The 25,169-nt window shown below is 29.1% G+C and overlaps 1 protein-coding gene across 1 annotated transcript in view; it reads right to left on the minus strand.

Moving 5' to 3' along the window:
* LOC112692379 overlaps positions 1–24,392 on the minus strand; it is a 29,083-nt gene extending 4,691 nt beyond the window's left edge. Inside the window, exons 1-2 of the mRNA XM_025567036.1 lie at positions 24,230–24,392; positions 1,515–1,698 (exon numbers count right to left, since the gene is read on the minus strand). Coding sequence (XP_025422821.1) covers positions 1,515–1,686 — 172 coding nt within the window. The 5' untranslated portion in view covers positions 1,687–1,698; positions 24,230–24,392. The remainder of the gene's footprint in view (positions 1–1,514; positions 1,699–24,229) is intronic.
* Positions 24,393–25,169: the final 777 nt, after the last annotated feature.

Below are 25,169 nucleotides of genomic sequence, written 5' to 3' on the forward strand. Positions count from 1 at the left end.
CCGGTGATGCGATCGGGAGAGGAAAGTTCAGGAGGATTTGTTTGCAAACCAACGACTTTTTTGTGCATAAAGTGATAATAAGATAGTATTTCGATTATCGTATGGCGCGAATTGTTTATAAAACTCTCCCCCTCTCCCCGAATATCAAACACTATTCGCGCTTTTGATGATAAAGAATGTTTAACTGCGCGTGTGATTGAGTTGCAATCTTTTTAAATTTCTCGAGTGGCGTAATGTTCGTAAGTGATTGACAAAGAAACTATGAAAGTAATATTTGTTTTATAGAGGTACCTAAGAATTTTAGGTGTAGGAAATATGTACTCGATCTTCGTATGTATCGTAGCTTATAATTATAAATTATTTTTTACGTATAATTTAACGCTAATTTGAGGACGAGATCGGGTTACAATATATTTGGATCCCGTGAACTCTCCACTCTTGATCATGCTCTGTAGTTATATTACAATTCCAGGGTTCGGAACTCAAAGCATAAAAAAAAAAATATAGAAATTCTGTCACTGTATAATGTCTGATGGAATTTTCATTCAAATGATAAAATGTTATGCAACTATAAAAAATATAATATAATTATTTTTGGAGCACGAACAGGTTTTTTAACATATGTAGATGTGCGGTAACATTTTGATGTTTAGATGAGTTATTTAAACTTATGTTTAGATAAGTTACTTAAACAGTGGTGTTCCCATAGTATACTAAATGTACGCCGTATACTATCAACATCATTTTGAAAATTCACGGGTATACTACGTATACTCTCAAGTCTCAAGCACTTGGCGGAGATTATTAAATGTTTGTAATTAGTTTTAAATGTTTTAATTTTGCTCATATTTTGTATTAGACATTTAGTTTTCCCTCAGTGTATCACTATGAAATAATTATTGATGGTATATTATGTGTTCACGATAGTATCAACTTATTTAAATCATTTTGATTTCTATTCATGTAAAAAATAAAAATATACACAATTCGATTTTTCGCTAAATATTTACAACCCCCTTTTCTACCACTACCGACTAAAAATCATTAAAATGTCCATATTCGGACACTGTACGGAATAGTGCACTCTCAAAAAAACGGATGGGAACTTCACTGGTTTCAAATATAAATAAACATGAATTGTTCTCATCAATAAAAACGTTAACATTCAATTGAAGTCGAATTTAATGCACATCAGCGTAATATAAAATCACAAAAAAAAAAAAATGACTAATTACGCATATAATAATTATAATGGCATAAACGGTGAAATATTAAACGGGCTTTCGAATAAAATTTCGTCGCGTCATGAAATCAATAAGTAGTAGCACGAAACTTTTTGCCGTTAAACTATCATATATCATTATAATATAAATTATATAAATATGTTGATGCGATTATTTTTTCAACATCACGCAAACGACGTAAAATCCGATTGCTTGTTATGTCATCACCATTAATTTTTAACGTATCGGGGCCTAGTAATAATATAATATTTAATAATAACCGACACTAACCATCATTGACCGGATGAAAGTTGTATCCTTGTTTGCAGATCAACTGCAACACGTTGGCGAGTTGCGATCCACAGAAATGCCTCGGCGTGTCCCACGAAAAATTGATGATTGGTGAGCTGCTTACGTGGCTGGCCAGCAACATTATGATCACGAATGCTATAGCTGAGTTCATAGCAAATCACGTCTGAAACATATAACGTGAACACAAGGTGAAGTAAACCGCTGGTAAACAACTTCCATTCGTGGAATAGTATTATAAAAATTACGAGACGAATGATTAGCAAAAATATTCAATCGGGTTTGTATTAATTTATGATTAACGATAGTAATATGCGTTGTTAAAATTACGAACGTGTGTAGTCGAAGAATGTTTTGCACTTAACACGGTATTGCGGTCGTCAAAATACGGCCAAAATAGCGAGATGAATCGTTTGGAATGATGAAAAAATGACTAACGGGAAGTGATATGCGTGCATGTATGTTAGTAAAGCATGTGGTACGTATGTAGTTTCAGTCATTTGTGATGGAAATAACTACGTACCGACGAATTTAATTGTTGAGTTGAATACTAAAAAGTGTGTTTTTTTAAAAGTTGTAATGCGAACGTGTTCGACAAGCAACGATTACGATGACAATACGAGTAAAAATAGTAGGTAATGTAAACACTGTTCACGGAATATTATAATAATATAATTACACGTATCACGTAAAAGAAATCGAACTATAATCGTGGGAGAGTGCCTTATATAGTGGCGTGTGTACAGCAAGGTTCAAAATTTCAATTCGCGAGTCAAACATTGGAGTAGAGGTGGAACGATTGGCTTTGCTCGGACGTATGATATATATAGATATGTATGTATAATACATAATATTATATCTGAACACATACATATAGTATTTGTCGTTGTTCATATACGTATATGTAATTATATCAATTTATATATATATATAATATAGGTGTACATGATTATCTCGTATAATGCTAAATTGAAATGGAATTAATTGTTACATCCGAATGGTATACATAATTATGTATGATAGTTTATAATACATTAATAACAACAACGTATTGTAACTTGTAAATAACTATTTGTTTTATGATTGAAAATGTTAGCAGCCCCTCGCGCTACTGCATTGAGACTGAAGTCCTCCACATTGTGCAATGTGCACGAATAATACATGATGTGTTATAAAAATTCAAATATTGTAGACGCAGCTCCAGAAAACACTAGAAGAGTAATTGTTTTCAAAATTAAACGAAAAACCATTGGAAATCTAAAGTACATAGATGTTTGGTAACTAAAAAAAAAGACTTTTTCAGAGTATATAAATATGATATGTTGTTTTCACATTGCGTGTAATACCATACACGTGATTAATAAATTTATTTGGTATGGATTTGCTTTACTCGAAAAGGTGCTTACAGTACAGTATAGTACACTGTTGTAAAATTATTAGATTTATTATGATTTACCTTGAGGTCAGAAAAAGAAATTTCTGTAAAATAATTTACATTAAATAATATGCAACGAATTGGAATTATGTAAAAATCAAATAATAAAATGGATAAAATTCCAATGTTGATATCGTGTACGTCAGCACGTAAATATATGTTTATTATTACCATTAATTTTTTAAGGATGTAATTAAACTTCTTCAAAATGATAAGGATATAAATAGTGTGCAATAAAGTAGTGTATACCGTAAATCTTAATTCGTGGTTATGACAATATGGTCTTTGGGGAAGGAGGAGCGATCACTTCTAAGAATCTTCTAAATTACGAGCCTGGTGTGATATAATTTAGTTAAAAAAACATTATTGAAATTCTATTGTATATAAGAAATATACTATTTAAAGAAAAGTGCATGTTTAACATAGTATATTTGACAGTTATTTATTATCGACGTCGAACGATCTTAAGTAGAAATCCTTCCCGTCGATTAGAACGCACGATTCATTTAAAGTACTCAATAAATGTTAACTTTCTATTGGACTTTTAAGGATACTCAACAAGATAGACTCGCAAATACACGCTAACTCGGATGCGTGACGTGTAAATATTTTTTTTTAAACTTAAGGTTGTACAATTAATATATGACGTGCAATGGTGTAATAGTAAATTTATATACCTTATAGAAGGAATAAATGTATACATATATAATCAAATATAACTTAACCTAACCTCACAATTTTTCGGAGTTTTTTTTTTAATTAACACGAAAAAAAAATCAAAATAATTGTAAAAATAAATACACGATACCTATACTTAATAATTTTTTCCCATATATAAGATTTTTCAGTTCTAACATGTTAGTTGGCTTGATTTTTGCTTTGCTATCAATACCGAAATTAGTACTTGTTTATAATTAATATGCATAGTCGAAAGAAAAAAATAAACAATGTTGGTTATTATTCTGATGTTTTGTCATTTTATATTCTACACCTCATATATTTTATTATTTTTCTAATGTTTTGATGTTTTGATTATTAATGGGGGTATACAATGCACGTTATATTAATACTATTAAATACCGATGATTTTCTGTGGAAGAATAAAAAATACCATAAATAAACCTTCATTCGTCGAATGACCCATACCATGGTTTATTTCTTGTCCAAAAAAAATACAGAGATGACTCGTAAATACCTTCTACCGGGACAGTGTCCTGATAAAAACATTTTGTCGTGAATTTCGATTAAAAAAATTAAAATTCAGTAGGTATACCAGTAAATTTATGAACATTTTTAACTAGAGATGTTCCGGGTACCACGTAATTACTCGATGGCCGGGTACTCGATATCATATTTAAGACTCGGCTCTTACTCGATACCCGGCGAAATACTACATTTTTACTCGACTTATATTCAATGGCAAACGCTAATAATCTATTTATAAATATATGCATACCTATAATTAATATAACGGGAAAAATCTAAATATCTAGGGTAATGAATTATAATTTATTTTGGTACATATTGGAATATCTGAACCGATTTAAAATAACCCGTTGTCTATTGAGCAAAATTGTACATAGCTATTGCCTAATATCTAAACAGCTGGTATTAGTGTTATACTAATAGTGTACTTAATTTGTATTAGTGTTTGGCTAAGTATATGCTCAGATTCATCTTTTATTAGTTTTATTTTTGTTATTAATTTATTATAATTGCAGAACTACCTATCTAATGGCCAGTACCAGAGTACTGAGTATTTAAACTGTTTAAAGACATAAATTATATTATTAATAATTTCTTAATCAGTAATTGTTAGTTGATATTTTAATACTAGTAAAATACCTATTTTGTATTTACATTTCTACTCGACCTATACTCGATAACCTGGTATGTGTTAAAATTTTTACTCGGCCAATACTCGATACCCGGTTAGTATTAAAATTTTTACTCGGCCAATACTCGATACCCGGTTAGTATAAACAATTTTACTTGGCCAGTACTCGGTACCCGGCTTAATACCAGATTTTCTACTCGGAACATCTCTATTTTTAACGATTCCTAATTAACAATTTAATGTTAAAGCAGTCATAATATAAATCGAGCGAAACTATAATTTGCCCCGGTAAAATGTAAAAACGTTCAAACCACCTCTGGGAAAATTACCCGCAACGAACAGTTGATATAGATATGCTGAGGAATGCTTAGATAACAGATGTCGTTCATATAACGAAAATATATTTATTATTATATTAATATATACGTTCAATTTTTAAAGTTGATCACTGCTCAAATCTACTGTATTTTGACGAAAAGTCTTTCTCCAAGGTTTGGCGTTACGAAATGAGCCACGTTTTCTCGTCTCCCGTTCCGAATAAATTCTTTGATTCACGGCCATACAGGAAGAAATTCGCCCTGTTTAATGTTCAATCGCTTAGTTTATCTAACCCGATATTTATCAAAGCAGAGTAACACCGGTGCCGATCTGCCTCGATATACTCGTACTTACGTACTAATCCATCGGTTCCGCGATAGCGGCAGCAGTACGCATAAGAGTTATGCGTAACGAATGTTGGGTGTTGTGTGCTATTAAAATGTACCCTTGGAATTGTGATATAACTCCTTTGTTATACTATGGTACATGTTGACATTCGAGCGATAATGTCTGAACTTTGCTCTTAGAATATTAATGATAACATAATCTGTATAGATACCCTACGTTACACAACCGCGTAAAGAGACAATGGCAAATCATAAAAAAAAAAATTAATTAATAAAAAAAACATTAATCAGAATCTAAAAATATATTTTTCCAGAATAACTATGTGTAGACTATTTTTGTTTAACGAGTAACATTATCTGCAGTTGTTGCCGTCGTCTCGGCCGACCCCGAAATCGTCGATGAACACAGATAATTTATACAAATAGTTCATTTGTCATTGTATGCTTGATGAAAATATTGGATTAAAAGGACCATTTTATGTATGTAATTATTTATTTTTTCTCTTACAAAACATGTTTCTATATTAGGTAATATTTATGTTTAAAACTGAAAATAAATATTGATCATACAATGGATGGATTGTATACCGTCAACAGTTTATTTTAGTGATGGGCATAATCGAGTGAAAATAATCGAGTTACTCGATTGTTGATAATAATCGAGATATCTCAATTGTTAAAATAATAATCGATTATGTAATCCAGTGACTTTTCACTCGAACTATAGTAACTCAAGTACTCGTCACTCGGGTACCTTATTCGAAACTTTATTTTTAGAATACTAAGTCCAAAACTCCGAACAACGTAAACAATTGAATGAATAATATTAGTCATAATTTGATATAAATAAATATTGTTTCATTTTGTACTCGCTAGCACGCGTTAACAGTCGACACTGTTCACTAATTGTTCATTAGTCTTTAGTTCTTTACCTATTTATTAAAAATTATTTATTTTTAAAATTTAAAAATGAGGCCGGGTAGTAAATAACATTCAATAGTATGGGAAAATTTAAAAAAAAATGCTATTCGGAACGAGTATTTTCAAAAACGGGGCAAATAATTAACGACCGTCAAAGCAGATTAACTTCTAAAAATTTAGATTATATAATTTTTTTAAATAGTAATTTAAATTTAAGTAATTACAATTGTTAAATTTATTAGTAACTATTATTATTTATGTCTAAGATAATTTGCCAGGTTAACGTTTAAATAAAAAAAAAATAAAAAATGAGATAATGATTTATGCACATTTTTATTTCTATTGATAATTTTGACTATTACGATTACCGACTAATAACAAACTTATATTATTCCAAGTTATCATATTAATTGAACATTTTACGTAATTATTTCGATTGATATATCGATTATGAAAATATATCGATCAACTTCTATTTGAGTAATAACTAATATTACTAATATCAATTGAAAATTTCGAGTGATGACTCGATTATAACAATATATCGATTACTAATAACTCGATTATGCCCATCACAAATAGTCACCAGTCGCCTATCATCCAGCATTTTATTATTATTATTATTATTAATATATTAATTAATAATAGTGCACCACGTAGCCATTAATTACAATTTTCGTCTCGCATTCGGCTTGACTTTTCGTGTTTTGTCTACATTAAAAATGGTAACTAAACTTCAAAAGGCGCGAGCTTTGCAAATAAAAAATATAAGGAGTCTACTCAGTCAAGTATGTGGTTGAAAGTAGTAATAGTACTATTATCGAACCGTGCAGTATTAACACAGTACAAGAAGTAGTAAAAAAAACAGTAAAAAGAAAAAAGCCAAAATCGAAACAGTTATTTCCATTTTATGGAAATATTGAAAAATGTACCAATAGATTAATTGGTAAATTAAAAATGTCTCTGATTAAAGGTAAGTGTATTGCCGATAGAGTAATAAAATGAATAATTAAAAAAAAAAAATAAAAAATATTACGTATAATAATATACTAGTATATTATTAAATATGATAATTTATAAAAACTAATGATATCCCAACAAAAACACTTCGTCAACTTTGTGTAAAAAAACGCAAAAAAAAAAAAAGTGCTATAAAATGTGTGATATAAAGTGGAATCTAAGTAAATGGTCTAACGTGTAAAATGTACGTATCAGTAATTAATTCAAAATTAATAAAATTTGGTTATTTGTATTATTAATTCATAATACGATATATTTTAACTAAAATTTATCTAAATTTAGTTTACTTGGCCGGAAACAATTTTATTTATTTTAATGAGGCCTACATTATCTATTACATAAACTTAGTACTTAGCTATACATTTTTTCTATTGAAACTTCCGGCCAAGTAAACTAAATTTAGATACATTTTAGTTAAAATAAATCATATTATAAATTAATAATACAAATAACCAGATTTTATTAATTTTGAATTAATTACTGATATGTACATTTTACACGTTACACCATTTACTTAGATTCCACTTTATATCACACATTTTATAGCATTTTTTTTTTTTTTTTTACTTAGTCTCGTGGTAAAAACTTCGATATTCAACCATATTTCAATCGTTTAATAGTATATATATAATATTTATACTCGGGGAAAAATGCATTACAAAACTGCAAAGTACAAATAGATAATTGATTTATAAAAGTAAAAATAACATACACCTACAACATGAACGGACGTATATAATTTCAAGTACATATTTATTAGCACTATTCAAACGTACACGTTTAAACTTGATTCTAAAAATGGTACTCTGACTAGAGGAGAATCCATCACTGTGCGTTATGACGCTCATATTTCTCACATCTGACTTGTTTTCAAACGACTGAAACAATTAGTATTGGCGGGATTAGTGACATTCGCTTTGGTACGACGTAAACTACACACCGTTGTAACGTGTGCTCCACGTTAAAAGTATCGGAGGCAGAGAAAATCGTATTGAAGAACACCGTCCTCCGCGCAAATTATACACCGTATACGCATAAGCGTTTTGAAGTGTCGTACAAGCACAACCGTAGCGGTACGAGTTACGTTAGCAACTAAATTAAGTAACTATAAACCTAGGTTTTTTTTTTTTTTATTTTAAAATTGGTTTCGCACTCGTGTTGATCGTCCACGCGAACGCAACTAACCGGCTAGTGCACTTTTATGGAACCCGATTTGAGAGAGGTGTTTGTCGCTTTGTGATTTAAAACGATTCGACGAAAATAACGTCTCGCCTTTCGTCTATTTGACAGGATACTATTTAACAGCGCTATATCATAATACGAATTATCGTGAACCGAAATATGGTTTCGCGCGTGGTCAATGCACGCCCATCCAAGGGCTTTGATTCGCATATGAAATTCGTTATGACAGGCACTGATGTATTGTGCAGTGCGTATCGTTTGATTGAGTACGCGTACGAAAATTCGCGTTCGTACAGTCGACGGTGACCGCGGACCTCTCTTGATAAACGAGTATTAATGATTTTTAAATTGCACAAATAATGGTAATAATAATAATAATTTCACTGTATTTAATAGGCCACCGCGTACTCGTGCAAAAAGGCGCGACAGTAAGTCTCGTGCATACAGACAGCGACGGCGGCGGCGGTCGTAATGATTAATGTAATAATAATATTTTGTTTGTTATTTTCGAGTTCTTTTTTCGATCAATGACCACTCCAATGACGACTACTACTAATACTACTACTGCGCGATGGTCTCTGAAAATTATATGAGATTCGTCTTGACAATAATAAAATTCACGTCGCATAAAATGTTATGGCATCGGACATGTCGCGTATCATGCACACACAAATTAGTAAAAGTGTAGCAACGAAATTAAAATAATCACAATTATATACTTTTGGTGAATATTTATTTGAATTTGAGAAAATACAGTAAAGCCATGGGATGAGATGAATATTCCATTTAAGCTTACCCCCAAATTGATGTTTGATGGACATATTATCATATACTATATATATATATATATATATATACATATCATATACTATCATTTCATAATACCCACTGTTTGATTACAACAAAACTATACATGACAATATGTAACATTTTGATCATTATACGGACTCGGAAAAAAAATTCAATTTTAATTTTTCATTGAGTCCATTATTATATGAACAAGGACCTTGTAAACATATAGATATCAGAATGAAATACAATATGTTTTCTACATGACACAATATTACCCACGTGATATCGGTATACCAACATTTACTCTCTACGAAGAATAACGTACATATATTTTTCTCACAAATGTCTGTTTATAGGTGTCTTTTTAGTACCCATACTTAAATATATATTAAGTGTAAAAAAAACTCATATCCAAAGATTCAAGGATTTTGGAGTGAAATCAACACGTTCCAAATTCATTAGGAAAACTAAAAATTAATTTGAATTATAATGATAATAATTTTGAAATAACAATTATAATAATAAAAATGTAATAATAATATTAATATAATATAATTATAATGTTAATTTACAGATTAAAATATCAAAACTTTAATACCCTAATATTATGTACCTGTAATTAAAATGAATACAATTGAATCACGTACCTATGATACTGTTCGGTGGTATTGATCAATAAGCTAGCCAAGGTTCTGTTTCCCCCATGGGCCTTGACCCTTAATGTTTAATGGTTAATCGGACAATTATATTTCTATGTCGTGGAACAATCATTAATTTTTAACCTTTCTCGTGACATCAAAAAGCACATTATTTGATTATATGACAATAGAGAAATGGATTTTGACTTTTTGTTGAGTAAAATTAAAAATTGTTACTATTAACATAAAATGACATAACAAGTATCAACGTTAAGATATTTAATCGAGTACAACACGGAAATAAATAAATATAAATAAATAAAGCGAAATCGCTGTTAATGTTCACTAACGAAAAAACAATAATCGTTAGACAACAGATATTGGGTTACTGTTGTGATGATCTACGGTAATATGTGGTTCTTTGTGAGGCCGTGGACTTGTACCTTAAGCCGGGTCCACACCAAATGCGCAAAACGTTTTGCAACGTTGCTACCATGTTCGGCGTTTTTGGTATGGCACGAACAAGCATGTGGCGCGTTTGTTCGGGTTGATATGGGAAATGCGCGGTGTTTGGCGCGTTTTGCTTATCTGGTTTGGACGAGAAATTGTCAGTGTTGTATTGTTGCTGCTACGGTGAACACGAAATTGTGTATTATTTTAATAATAATTATAACAAATAAATAGAAATAATTAATAAATAAAAAGAAAGGTTATTAATTAATCATGAGCTGCAATTCAGAAAATCTTTGGGATCAAGACAGAGTTATCCAACAGAGGACATACGACAAAAGTTTTTAAAATGGCCCGTGTCATGACGTGTAAAATCAGCTAATAATTGTGTACCACTATAAATTTGTCTAATCTGTAAAACAGGAGTCTCCCAAAATCGGCGTCGTTTACGGTTTTTACTTTCTGTTTTTTTTTTTAAGTAGACTATATAAAACAATAAACGCAGTACTAGCGACTTGATCGGAAATTTTACTAGTCAAAGATAATTTATAAAAAAAATTGAAAACGAAATAGCGGACAATTGCACTTTCTGAACGGCACAAACACATTGACGAAAATCGGAAAACATATGATCATGTTACAACATACATTTCTACGCGCAGTATAGACGCCTGTCCTCGCGAGAATGTTGCAGACGATAAAATGTTGCAGCTATGTTACAGCAACGTTGCGCGCAGAGACGCGTTTGGTGTGGACCTGGCTCTAGAGCTCGATACATTTGTCAACAATTATTTTATTTATAAATTATAATTATGTAAAACACGATAAATATTCGTATACTGGATAGCGAAAACCCATGATTCATTAATGTGCTCCAAATTGGTATTTTTATGGTATACATTACAATCAACTAGTACTAAGCACGATCAACCATTATCATTAACTAGATTCTAAATTATTTATTTCTTTCTTTGTTAAGTCCAAAACAAGTAACCTTCGTTATAATAATATTTCATTGGTACAATTTGTATGAATATATTATTCTTAGGATGATAAAAATATTTAATTTTTTTCCTTCAGAGGGAAGTGGGTAGGGGAGCTTTGAAATTTCACTTAGATACACAACGTTATTGTTGTTCATTCACATCGCGAATTGAAGCACTTATAAACTATAGGCTTTAGATCAGAAAGAGGGACCGACCAAGCAATCGTCAAAGTAACTGCTTTAATTTACATTACACTAAATCATAATCAAAAATGTGCTACAATATATTTAGATCTGCCAGACACTTTAAGCTTTTGACACTGACGGACATTAGGTATATATTATTATCAAAACTAGAAAACCTTGGGGTAAAAATTTGCCCTAAAACTAATTGATTCTTATTTATCTCAAAGAAAACAATTTGTAAACAAAATATATACAAAGCACTAAGTAAAAGTGAATTTATTACATGCGATTTCCCGTAACAGGCCATCGTTAAGGGTAGGCAGTGCTGGCATTTGCCTAGGGCCTTGCGCTTGCATTGGCGCCACTAGGTCTAAAAATATTGGGGGGGGGGCTGAAGCTCTACAAATAAATTTAGTCAATGTGTGCCATGGGGGGGGCTTCGACCCTCATACCCACCATTGCCGCAGACACAGAACAATAATTATTAATTGAAATAAAAACAATCATAAAATATTATAACCTATATTATTAAAAATCATGTAGGTACCTACTTCTATGTAGTATGTTTTACATAAAATATGACATAACCGCAATATTCCACTGTCGTCCGTCACATTTATTAGATAAAAATATTATTATTAATTATGTAGGATTGTAGGAATTACAAAATAAACTATTATAATAATATTTTATATTTATACAATTTACTTTTGAATAATTCTCTGCGTCATATAGCCATATTATTTAGTATGTATCTCACTATCCCATGCTTAAATTATCATTAAATTTTAAATAATAAAAAAAAAAGGGGGGGCTAAGCCCCCTAAGCTCCCCCTAGTTGCGCTAATGCGCGCTTGTAGGGGCCTTGCAATTCCCATTTATATTTGATGGCAAAATTTTATTTAAAATTATTACATATTTTTAGTTTTGTACTGATAATATTTTTTAATCAAATGTACATTTCAACATTAGTATTTTGTATGATGAAAAATATTAAGCTGTTGAATTTTAATTTATATATTGGGTGTTGTAGTATAATTTAAATTTAATGCAGTACCTACCTAAACCATTATTTTTAGTATATTATTATTATCGTTGTAAATGTCTTGTAGCCCACACTCCACCAGTGTCAGGTCAAGATAACATAATAATATTATCGCTATTAATGACTAATCAGTACGACAGTACGACAATATGCCGCGTTTTACGCACGTAGATATTAATAGCTGTTAGCTTTATATATTTATCTATATTTGTTTATTATAGTATACAGAGGCGCCATTTGGGGGGAGCAGGGTGTGCACTTGCACACCCTGATTTTTTTTTCATCTTCAATTATTGTCCTAGGCGTTACTGATACTTGGCCTTGCCACTTGGCCTTCAGTTTTCCAATATACATATACATTAAGAATAAAATATGATTGATCATGAAAACATTTTTTTCCTAGATTTTTTAGCTGCAAAATTATCAATTATTGAGTCGAAGTTGAGTTTTGAAGCCATTTTATTTTCTATGGATAACATTGCTACTCCAGATAATCTGTTTTGCGTTATTGTATTTCTCAATTATGTTTTTATAAGCTTTGGTTTTGAGAATGATCTCTCAGCACTTGCAGAAGTAACTGAAATCGTCAAAATGATTCGGAGAGCAATTGAAATATTAGCAAAATAATTAGGTACGAGCTTTTTTTTTCACTTCCAATTCTTGCTTGCAAATTAAATCGTAATGATTCCCTTCCAGTAATGCAATTATCGGGAGTATTAGGTGTACAATTCACAGACTCCCGGTTTTGTGGGGCCTCGAGATATCTTCTGATATCACCTTTGCCCCTTACAATATTCCTATTATAATCTGTAATGTATACATATTATATTATTTGTTTTAATAACATAATTTAACAATAAATAATAACATAAGTCTGGAAATATTCACATGGGCTCCTTATCATCAAGTTGCACCACTGTTTCCTTCTCTACACACTCCATTTAGAAGAAAAAAATCTGTATTCTCTGTTTTATTATCTATGATTGTCCTTCTCTACCAAATGCCATATCCTTATTAGTTTCTCAATAACCCATTTAATACTTTCAGAGTTCTAAATTTCAAAATCTGTTCTCATTCTAATTATTTCCTTCATTCACGAGGCTGGTTTCTGTATATAATCTTTTATTATTTTAATATTTTTATTTCATATGTTTTATTTATTGTATTAATTAATCGATGTATTTGATTATAATTGTCGAGTTTAATAGTATTTCTAAAAGCTTTGTAAATAAAAAAAATAACTTTATATGTAGAACAAAACATGTAGATAACAACTTATCATTCTAAACCGGTATAATTTATTTACGAATTACATTTATTCGATTGCACAAAAAATTACTTACGTTTTTAAATAATTGCTGATGAAAAATAATTAGGTATCTTTGCAACTTCTGTGTTCATGAACTATGATGTGAACACTATCATAAACGGGTTCAAAATAAAATCGTACAACTCGATGTTTGTTTATGTTATTAATGTTATTAAATTAATTATATTAAGAAACAATAATATTAGAATATAAATGGTATATTATTGGTAATTTATTATCTCCCCGATTTTGGAGTAAAAATAAATACCAATACTAAAAATAAACTATCAACACCGCCGATCAAGACAATGTTAATAATATCGACTACGTGTCGATACCATGGCGTTAAACGTGTTAAATATTTCGAGTTAAATAACATAGTTAACTTTCAGTAATATTACTTAGATTATGAAAAAGCTTTTGGCGCCCTAGAGTTCATAGCGCCCGGTGCACACGTACTTCTCGCACCCCCCTAGGCACGGCCCTGCTTACATAATGAGTCCGGATCCATTTGTAGCGACTGACGAAATAGAAATGTTAATGTACATAAATTCACTACTCAATAACCTTTTCTATATATAAAATATATTATTTACCTATTGAACCCAATATTTACTATGACCTTCTATGTGAATAACGAAGTTATTCAAATTATGTTATAATAAAATTTAAATTAACAGAGTGACTTCTATAACTAACTTTAAATCATTCGCCTAAATTGTAAAGTTCTCATTATCAATATCTTATCATTTTATAATAGTATGTATCTTAAGTTAATATTTAAAATAATTTGAATTCGAATTAATAAATGTATATCATAATAAAACTTGTGGTTTGATGTAGTTAAGACTCATGGGACTCCACATGAGCTTGCTCAGTTGGGCCCATTATATACCATATTATGTTATATTCATATGTAATATTTTGTATTAACAAATAAATAAAAATGAAATACATTTACACCAGTTGAATTTCTTATATATTTTTGAACGTATATTAAATTACGTTTTTTACAAATTTTGTATAATGTTTTAATATAAATATATACATAGAGACGTTATACAATTCGATTTAAAAACTCAAAATCGAGAGATATTGATTTCGGCTCCAATTATTATAAATTATATTTTTCGATAGGCCAATGACTGCTAACATTACCGAAATTATGTAAATTACATTATCAAAATTAATTTTTCCTCATAAACACATATATATCTAACAATAATTAATGATGTGTTATATGTACTCCATTTTTTCCATGTACATATTTATTTAATGTAACAACGTTTTAATGTTAGGTAGAGCCTTGGTTATGGGGGGGGGGGGGGGGAGTTATAATTTTACAAAATCTTATAACAAAAAGAAAACAACAATTAAGTCCGTACAGAAATGTGTGCTACACAATTCATGTTTTGAACATTATAAAATAATAATATCATAGTATCATACTATAGTCTATTTTATATTAATATAGTATATTTATACCGAATTTATTTATACTAACCTTATTGGTTTTTCATAATATAGATAGCAGTTACACCGTCATACCTCTATGGCTCTATCTACATAATTGTACGTTTTGTATAATTTTCCATATTATAATATTCATTTTTTGTTAATATAATAATATTAATTTTTTTATAAATACGGTACGGGTTTGAGGGTGGCAGCCCCTAGGGCCCCCCTGAAGCCGCCCCTGGTGTTAAGGTTTACAAAACGGATCCGAATACAAACGGGAATGTAAATCCTCCTTGCCAATAATGTCCGAAACCTAATACCGGGTAATCCGTTCATCGTATACTCGTATATTTCTCTGTATTGGATTTACAACAAAACGCGCACGCCCAGCTGATTCCACGTATACTATAAGCACGTGACTGTACTTTGAACGCAATTCCGTGACTACTGTACATATCACTTGTTGTTGGCCATTGGTGACTGTACAAGATCAAAGGACACTGGCGTATCATCATATTTTGCGGTACAATCAGTTGCGAAAATGTTTGTCTTAATAAATCTAATGTATTATAATTAAGTTTAATTATTATAATTAAAATCTCAACGGATGAGAAAATAAATCTTTTCTGGTTATTTGAAAACAGATTTGATTCGATTGCAAGATCAGTTAAAAAATATTATAAACGTTAAACCAAATACTTTTTATTTTATTAAAACAAACAGGATATGCGAATACATCCCAAGTAAGTACATATATATATATTCACTGTATACATGTACATAAGTACACGTCATAAATGTATATTTCCTTGAAGTATCATTATAAACACCTAAAATAGTTTAATTTTCGATTTAAAAAGATATTATTCGAACATTTGAGGCAAGTTCGGTAACAAAAAAAAAAAAATTCATATTTAAAAGACTAAAATAAAGTATTGCTAAAATTCCTCAAATCTAACCTCATATACGTATACAATTTAAGTTGAAAGGATTTGTTTAACTTTTATGTTCGAGTTTTACAGACTAAAATCCTAATTGAGTCGTAGCCGAAACGTCTGTTATTCGAGCCAAAGAAGTTTTTGCGCTATGGAATAATTCGGGTTAAAGTGAGTCCACTTCCGAAGAAAACCATAGTTATTATCTTATTAAAGTAGAAGTGATGTTTACTTTGTTATTATAAAAAGGAAAAGTTCATTTTGAAAACAATTAACAACAACTGTTTGTTGTTATTGTTTTGCGTGATTATGTTTAAAGAATCTCGTATTCAACTAGATTATGTTTTTAAGATAATGCATATGTCGACCTTGTTAAAAATGTGCATCGAAATTTTGTAACATAAGCAAGTTATATTTATAACCGTGATGCGCCCACGGACTACTAAATTTTGACCGGATACTACGGTTAGGAATTTTATAAATTATTATGTGCATTTTATTATAATATTATGTTATATACGCCAATGAAAAACTAAATAAATAAACAGCAACAACAACAATAATTATTTTATTGTAAAAATATTGATCCCATTAATAACCTGAGAAAACAATAATTTAACTTTATTATTATTCAATATTTGTCGAATCCCGAAGTGGACCGATTAAAATGGTTTGCTTGATCGTTTGTATACGATTAATAATACCTAAACGCACACGCCCGCTCAATCATCGGTTATTTTTACATTTATTACATGTGAAAAATAAGCCTTTTTTGTTTTCTTCTGGCGATAAGGCGTAAGACGGAAACAAAACACTACACATCTATAATAGTTATCATTTACCGGTCAATAGTGAACACAGTGTCGCGGGGTCAAAACTCCGGTCAAAGAATAGGAGCCGCATAATTCAACAGAAAAAAACATTTTAATTACAAACGTGAGATAATGGTTTAATTTTTAACTACATTAATATTCAAGATTCACAAAAAAATCATAATACGGTTTTTCTGCAAATGTTACGACAAGATACGATCACCTAACCACTGGTACAATATTGTCCGCCAGAATAAAAATAAAAGTGTTCAAAAGTTGTGTAATTAATAAAATAAAATTACATTCTGGGATGTTATATTTTGTGGGCGTATAGCACTTAATTTACTCGTCATGCAATTTTACCATTTTAAATTATATTCAAGCGTAGAATGTACATATTATTAAGGTAGACCATGGTAAACAGAAAGGTAGATTATCATAATATTATTTTGTGTGGATTATAATAGAATTTGATATTTTGTTTTGATTATATAAATTTGATATTTTTTGGGGGCAATATTAAAATATTCTTCTTTAAAAATCTTCGCGTTTGAATTATATGCATTTTACGAATATTCGATCAGTTTATAAAATTACTAATTATTCAACAAACATAAATTTAAAGAATTCGACAAAATTATGCAAGGGAAATAAATCGATCAACTACAATAAAAACGAATATGAAAAAACATTGATTTTCAAGTCAAGAAAAAAAATATTTGTTCCTCTCGCTAAGTTTAACATATTGTATCAATATATTTAATATTTTAATATACTTATGTTTAACATATTATATTATATTACTTTATTGTTAAATGTCATGAGATACCTACTATATTAGAGTTTTGCCAATCTTACATTCAACAAACAGTAATGGTAGCAGAATACTTTATATAAATGCATCACAATATTACATTCATCAGAATACTTTATTATTATTCTAATTTAGTCTTAATTTTTTTTAATTTTTTTTTTTTTATTAAAGTGTTTGTGTTAAAAACTAGAAATTTAGTATACTTTATGATTTGACTGTGAGTATTAATGACGTATGTTTTTTTTTAACTTGCCAAGACGCCAATAATATAATAAATATAGGCATTGACAACAAATATTTCTGCGAAAGAGGATAGTTTTTTTTCTCAAGTATAATCTTTCGATAAGAAATTGTATTTCTTCTGAACGATCATTACCACATATTTTTTGGTCTGCTAATTGAGTGAATAGCATAATTGGTCGTAATCGATTTTTTTAAATTATTACAGTAAACAATTATGACTACATTATGATTATGCGATGTGAGACGAACGAATGATACTCGACTCTGGGAACGAATAGCTGCAAGATTTGCAAAACTATCTAATTTATAATCCTACGTAACAAACATAAATCGTACTCGATCACGTCAATGCAAATGATAATATGTATATTTTGTACAAAATCTCGAACGTTATTTGTAAAATTCAAAAATTATTAACATCTCTGCTGCAAAATGATGTATCACTAAGCCCGTCAACGTTGATTATTTCTATCCTTGAACTGTTTATTAACGAATACGTGACTAGCGCGTATTGCCGTGGTCTCTACGAAGCATAATGTGGCTTTAACTATACGAGCGTACGAATTTAAAAAATACACGTTTGTACAATTTATTGAAGCTGGTACGTACTTCTTAGATGTTATAATTAAAAGAAATTAAATACATGCAAAATGTAGGTAGTTATTGCGGTCATTATACAATGTACTTAGGAGAAAAAATTAGTAACGTTTATCACTTTTTTAATAGTAAATGTTTTGATGATCCTTATAAATTTATGACACTAATTTAAGCTTTCATTGTAATGAAAACTTTATGATTTGTACTTCAACTGTATTTAAATAAAAGCGATTGAAATGTGTATAAATATTGTAAAAAGAAGTTTAATTTCGAAACATGATACTTGAAGATAAATTTTGTATAAAATAATATCAGTAAAAAAATTACCAATTAATTCACATCAATGAATGAGTCTAGTTTTGATAAATTCGCTTAAAGCTGTATTCTTCAATAACACGTTAAAATCGGTACGATTTAAGCAAATATCGAAAAAAAAATTTTTTTTAAATATATATTATTTTTTTTAGAATTTAATTGTTATTATAGTTGTTAGTATCTTTTTTTAATTTTAACTCCAAATGTCCACTGTCGCTATGTTCTAAGTACAGTACAGTACAGTGTTTTTTCATATTATGTAATAAAATATGTGATAAAATGATGACCAAAACTATAAAATAGCTGAGATTTACAATATAAGTATAAAATCAGCAATTTTTTTTTAGTAACCAATTTGAAAAATTTGGTTTAAATATAATATAATTTGTATAATTACGTATTTCACAAGGTAGATTTTTATAAATATATGGACCCGTAAATAGAAAAGAATATTGAGTGGATGTATGTACATAAGGAATGATAATATTATGTAATTTACTTCTGGTGTTAAAATTAAGTGAAATGAGTTTAAATTTATTATTTTTTACTAAGAAAGTAATTGTTTTTTTTTTACTTTTAAAATATATAGTTTCTCGTAGAAATCATTACCATGAAAGTCATGGTTTTTCTGTAAAAATATATGGTACAATATAGTATAAAGTAATAACTGTATAATGTGTAGTTTAGGAAGATTTGGTTAAATGTGGAAGGTATCTAAGCTTTGATATTTATTATTATTGAAAAATGTAGGTTATGTAGCAGTTTAGAACAAAAATAAATTGATAAACTTGAACTGAATGCAAATTCGTTCTTGGTACTTCCATTATTTTTACATATAACTGTATAATTTTTAAAATGCAACACGATATTTTATTAAATACAACTATAACCCTATATTCATTGATATTCTAAAATGGGTACTAACAAAAAATATGCGGTTAAACACCTGTAATTGTCAACATATCCAATTATTAGATTATGATTAGTTGCAAAGGAATTTGCTGAATGCGTCCTGGTCAAATCCACCTTCGAATTTTGTTTATCATAGTTTAAAAAAAAAAAAGTGTAAACTCGATTTATAAATTTTTATATTTTCAACATAACATCATAATAATAATAATAATTTGATGTTAATAATTAACACCTAAATTAAACCTAAGTAAATCTTAAAATTAATTTAGTTAAACGTTTATAGATAGAATTAAAAAAATAAAAAAATAAAATATAGTTAAACTAAAAATGATATGTTTAACTTGAAAAATTTTAGACGCATAACCGCGACCTTATAGCATATCCAATTTGAGCACTGTAGTTGGTGCTAAATTTTTTATGATCAAAAGCGATGCAAACGATTTCCATTTAAAATACAATTCATTAAAATAATAATATTTAATCTAAAAATAATATTATTATTTTATTTGTTATTACTTCTTGAAAATGAGCACATTTGTTCAAATTTCCAAAACATGTTTCATAATATTTTTTTCCTAATAAATACCATAACGGTGTTTGATGGCTAAATTGAACAAAATGCGTTTATTGATTTTGACATTTTTCTTATAAAAAACCTGTTATATTTTAATTTTCACTTCAAGTTGTGAACGAAATGTGGTCAATTTTTAATGTTTCTCTGTTGTCGAATTCTCACTATTTAATCTTACGTAAATTAAATAATGAATTAATACTATTTAAATTAAATGTATAGCCTATTAATTACAGTATTTAAAGGTTAGAAATAAAGGAATTACTGAAGATTAAATTACTAATATCGTATAATATAACATACTCGTAGTTATATTCTATTATCAATGCTGGTAATATGAGTATAGTGTATTATTTGAATTGGTGCTAAAAGTTGGAGTTCAAGCTTAGAGGAAACACTATTAAGTTTGTTATATCTATATTTTGTATTATCAGTTCAACATTTTATAAATATAGTAGAAAATAATTACTGGTCTCCAAGTATAATTAAATTGAGACACCTATTATGTATATTGAATGTACATCTGTTATATGTATATTCAGGCCTGTTCTGACCTATTTAGCCGCCTATAGTATACAAACAAATCCCCTCCCCCCTAATTTCATATCTAAGCACTGTCCAGAGTTTTGTTAAACTTCAAAAATATTATTAAAATTATTTTTAATGTTTGTTTAAAATATGTTTTACTTAATGCTTACAATACATTATTATTATACAAGTAATCATTATGGTAATTTTTACTAAGATTTTATTTATATTCGTGATAAACTCTTTACTTATTGCAATTAGAGTTGTTTAGCTTAATTATAATTTTATAATTTGTATTGTCGTTCATCTTATAATTTAAAAAATGATTTTAACAAAACGAAACATTATTTATTTTAATTCGTTTGAAAATAAGTAGGTTGAATGTAAAATGCATGATTGTGTAAGCATGAGTTAATTTAAAAAAACAAAAAATACAAATTTGAAAGCATAAATCTGAGACAAAAGAAACAGTAAGCAAAATTGAAATATTAAATTACACTTGAAGACATCATTTATTTAGAAAATATCCACACACAAGCGCTTACAACCGTGCATAATTTATAATTAGCTAAAGATAATAAAATTGAGATAATCATAATTAGTCAATAAGTTATGTATTTTACATAAATTATATTTAACTATAGCAATGAAATTTTATATAAAATAAAGATTTGATTTCTTTTATGCTATTACATATGCGATATTATATTTAAGACATCTCAAGAATCAAATGATTCATTGATGTATGTTATTCGATGAAAATTTATTTTTATTTTTATTTTCAATTTTGATATTGATTTATTATTCATATGTGTAAAATTATTTTATTAACTAAATCAATATATATTAAAACTTAATTGTTGGCCATTTACTAATTTCTATCCAATTACTTTTATTGAGTTTTAACTAATCATTTTTCACGTTTCGCGATAAACGTTTAAATCATACAATTTATTATGAATAATAAAAAAATGAGTAAATAAACAAATAAATAAATTATACTCGGTATAATGCGGTGGACTATGGTGCGATAGGTTAAAACAATAATTTAATTAAATAATAATAATAATAAAAATAATAGGTAATAATGTATTACTCTCAACAAGATATCAAAAAAATACTGCAGAGGTTATATTTTTGATAAATAAATTTGTTTTATTGAAACTACTGTATTCAATTTTTTAACAACAATGAAATAAATTACTTTTACGAAGTTTTAAAGATGTCATGGACCCCTTTTAAGTGACCTGATGGCCAAAAGATAAGATTATATATATATACGTAGTCTGAGCGACGGTATTTTTTTTTTTTTATTCTGAAGAATGCGCCAATAAACGCTTCATTACTTGCAAAAATGAGGTAGACGAAGGCCATAAGATATTTTTTTAAACATTTGTATTTATATATATCTATACAATGACTTTATGCTGAATTCCCGTACGGTTAATAATCAAATATAAAGACAAACTAGATATTATTATCTAGATAGTAAAAAAAAAGTCCAATAAAAACATGTTATACTGTTGAAATTTTTTGCAATTAAACGGAAACATTTTTCTAAAAATTATATATAATAAATAAGATCGATAAAAACTATTATATCGATAAGGAAAACAGACTGTAATAAAAAGAAAAAACTTATACTCATATTACCGAAATATAATAAATCATAGTATCGTGTCATCGTGATGTTGTCTTATAAGCACTATTTTATTGTAATTTACATGAAAAAAATGTCTGCAAAATTATTTTGATGAATAATATTAACAGCACGATCAGTGTAAACTGTCTAATAATTATTATAATTCAAAACGATAATAAAAACTTGTGTAACGTTTTCTTTTACAATCGGGTGTGTACCAAAACGTTGAATTACTGGATATAGTTAAAAGTTTATCAAAATATTAATATCAATCCAGTAAATAAACAATTACGAAAAACGTATAATGATGATTTATAATAATATAATTATTTGTGTGAAGAACTTTAATAATAGTATTTTTTTTTGCAAAACTCAGTAACGTACATACCAAGATAAGACTAACAACACTTCCATGTAGTTTTAACAAATTCGTTCTACATAATTGGATAAAGTACCCAAAACGGTTGATGTATTAGATTTTAATTATGTATTTATTCAATAAATTAGAGAGTCGGCAACTAGCAAGACTCTCCGTATCAGTTGAACTCTTAATGATTTATAGCTAAAATTATTATATGTTAGATTTGTATACATTTCGAAATTACTTAAGCATTAGACCTGTATCAAATGTAAATTTGCGATACAAAATGCACACTAAAAATTACTTAATATGTAAAATGCATTACAGACTTAATATTATGCGTATACTTAAGTGGTTTTTTCTTCAATATTTTCAAGATTGTATCGTCTCTTTTATTACTCTTTCTCTCTCCATTTATATTTGTACGTTGATTAATCCATAAAATAACACGTTATGACCAAAAATCAATTTTGGAACTTAAAAAAAAAATCATTATCAACCGGTTTTAGAAGACATTTTTATTCTTTTCAAATTAACATTGCAGATATTGTATTTGTACAATGTACTTCATTGATAAGAACATAAATATTTTTCGTTTAAATACTTTACAATAAAATGAAATTCAAACATTTTCTTTACAGAAATTTTAGTTTTATCCAATAATGTGTTTAATGATAACAGGTACTCTATGAACACTTAAATACGCTTCTACCCGACAAACATGCAAAATAATAAGCAATAATTAATCGTAGATATTTCGAACGACTCCGACATATTATTTATAAACGCGCAGATGCATGTTATAGTTTTGGGCTCTTATTATACACATATTATTTTAATAAACAACTTGACGTATACAAATAAAAATTATTAACCATTTAAAGTGTACGCACCCTCGTGCGAGATGAATTACGTAGTGGTTAAGATCGCGGTCGATGTTTGCGCAGCGGTATAAACGTTACGAGAAAAGTTTAAATAAAAATAAAAATTAAATAAACCTATAATTTAGGGCCTGTTAATTAATTGTTAAAAATATATTATTACCTGTAATCCGTGGGATAATTATTCTAGTTGAGATCTAGAATCGCCGAGGTATCGGACAACACTGTCGGTTTGTAGATGTTAACCGGTCCTGAGCCATTAACAAACTGACTGACGGTCGCACATGACCGGCCTAGTCGGCTTTCCGTTTGCTCGCCGTATCACCCTCTATTTATCCCATTATTATTATCGTATTGTGTGCTGCGAGTGTACGCGTTCGTTGCATGCGTGTATATTCGTGCGCAAGCACCGAGCAAGTGTGCGCGAGCCAGTATTACCTATTATTAGAACTTAATATATTATATGATAAGCATTGCGCCGCGATTGTTGATATACGTGTATATGTACATGTTCTGAACTCTGTATTCTTATCGAAGTAAATCGATTAGGGAAAGCCGGCAGAACGTTGAGATCTTTTAGGTTTTAGTGACGATCGTGTCCGAAACGGGATATTGGTGATACGGGTTTCACACGAGAATGATATACATCGAACTTTGTAACGGTACCTACGTGTTACACACGTCTTCCACGTTGTGCTCAACTTTGACGGTACGATTCTGAAACCGAAATTATCGTGTTATAAAAACGGGCACCAAGTCTGCAACACATATGTTTGCTTAGTGTAGCACTACCGAGGTTAGCATTATGATGTGAAACGTTTAAAAACTTTATGGCGTTAACACCAACCTAATGGTTAAGCGCCGCGAATAGACCCAGTCAAAACAACGGGTTTAATTTTATCCGCCTTCATCGAAATTGAACACGCGCGATTAACCGTGGACGACGGTGGATTTTATAAGCTTGATTTTCGTACCTAGTGTGAATGATCTCAAATAGACTGTTTAATTTTAAGTGATTAATCACGGCGATTTAAAACCGCGTCCGGGCGATGTAACAGATATAAAAATACATTGATCTCGTCGATTAATTAATCGATATGTTA

The sequence above is a fragment of the Sipha flava genome, unplaced genomic scaffold (assembly GCF_003268045.1).
Source record: "Sipha flava isolate LNK unplaced genomic scaffold, YSA_version1 73_pilon_pilon, whole genome shotgun sequence".
Classification (NCBI taxonomy): Eukaryota; Metazoa; Arthropoda; class Insecta; order Hemiptera; family Aphididae; genus Sipha; species Sipha flava.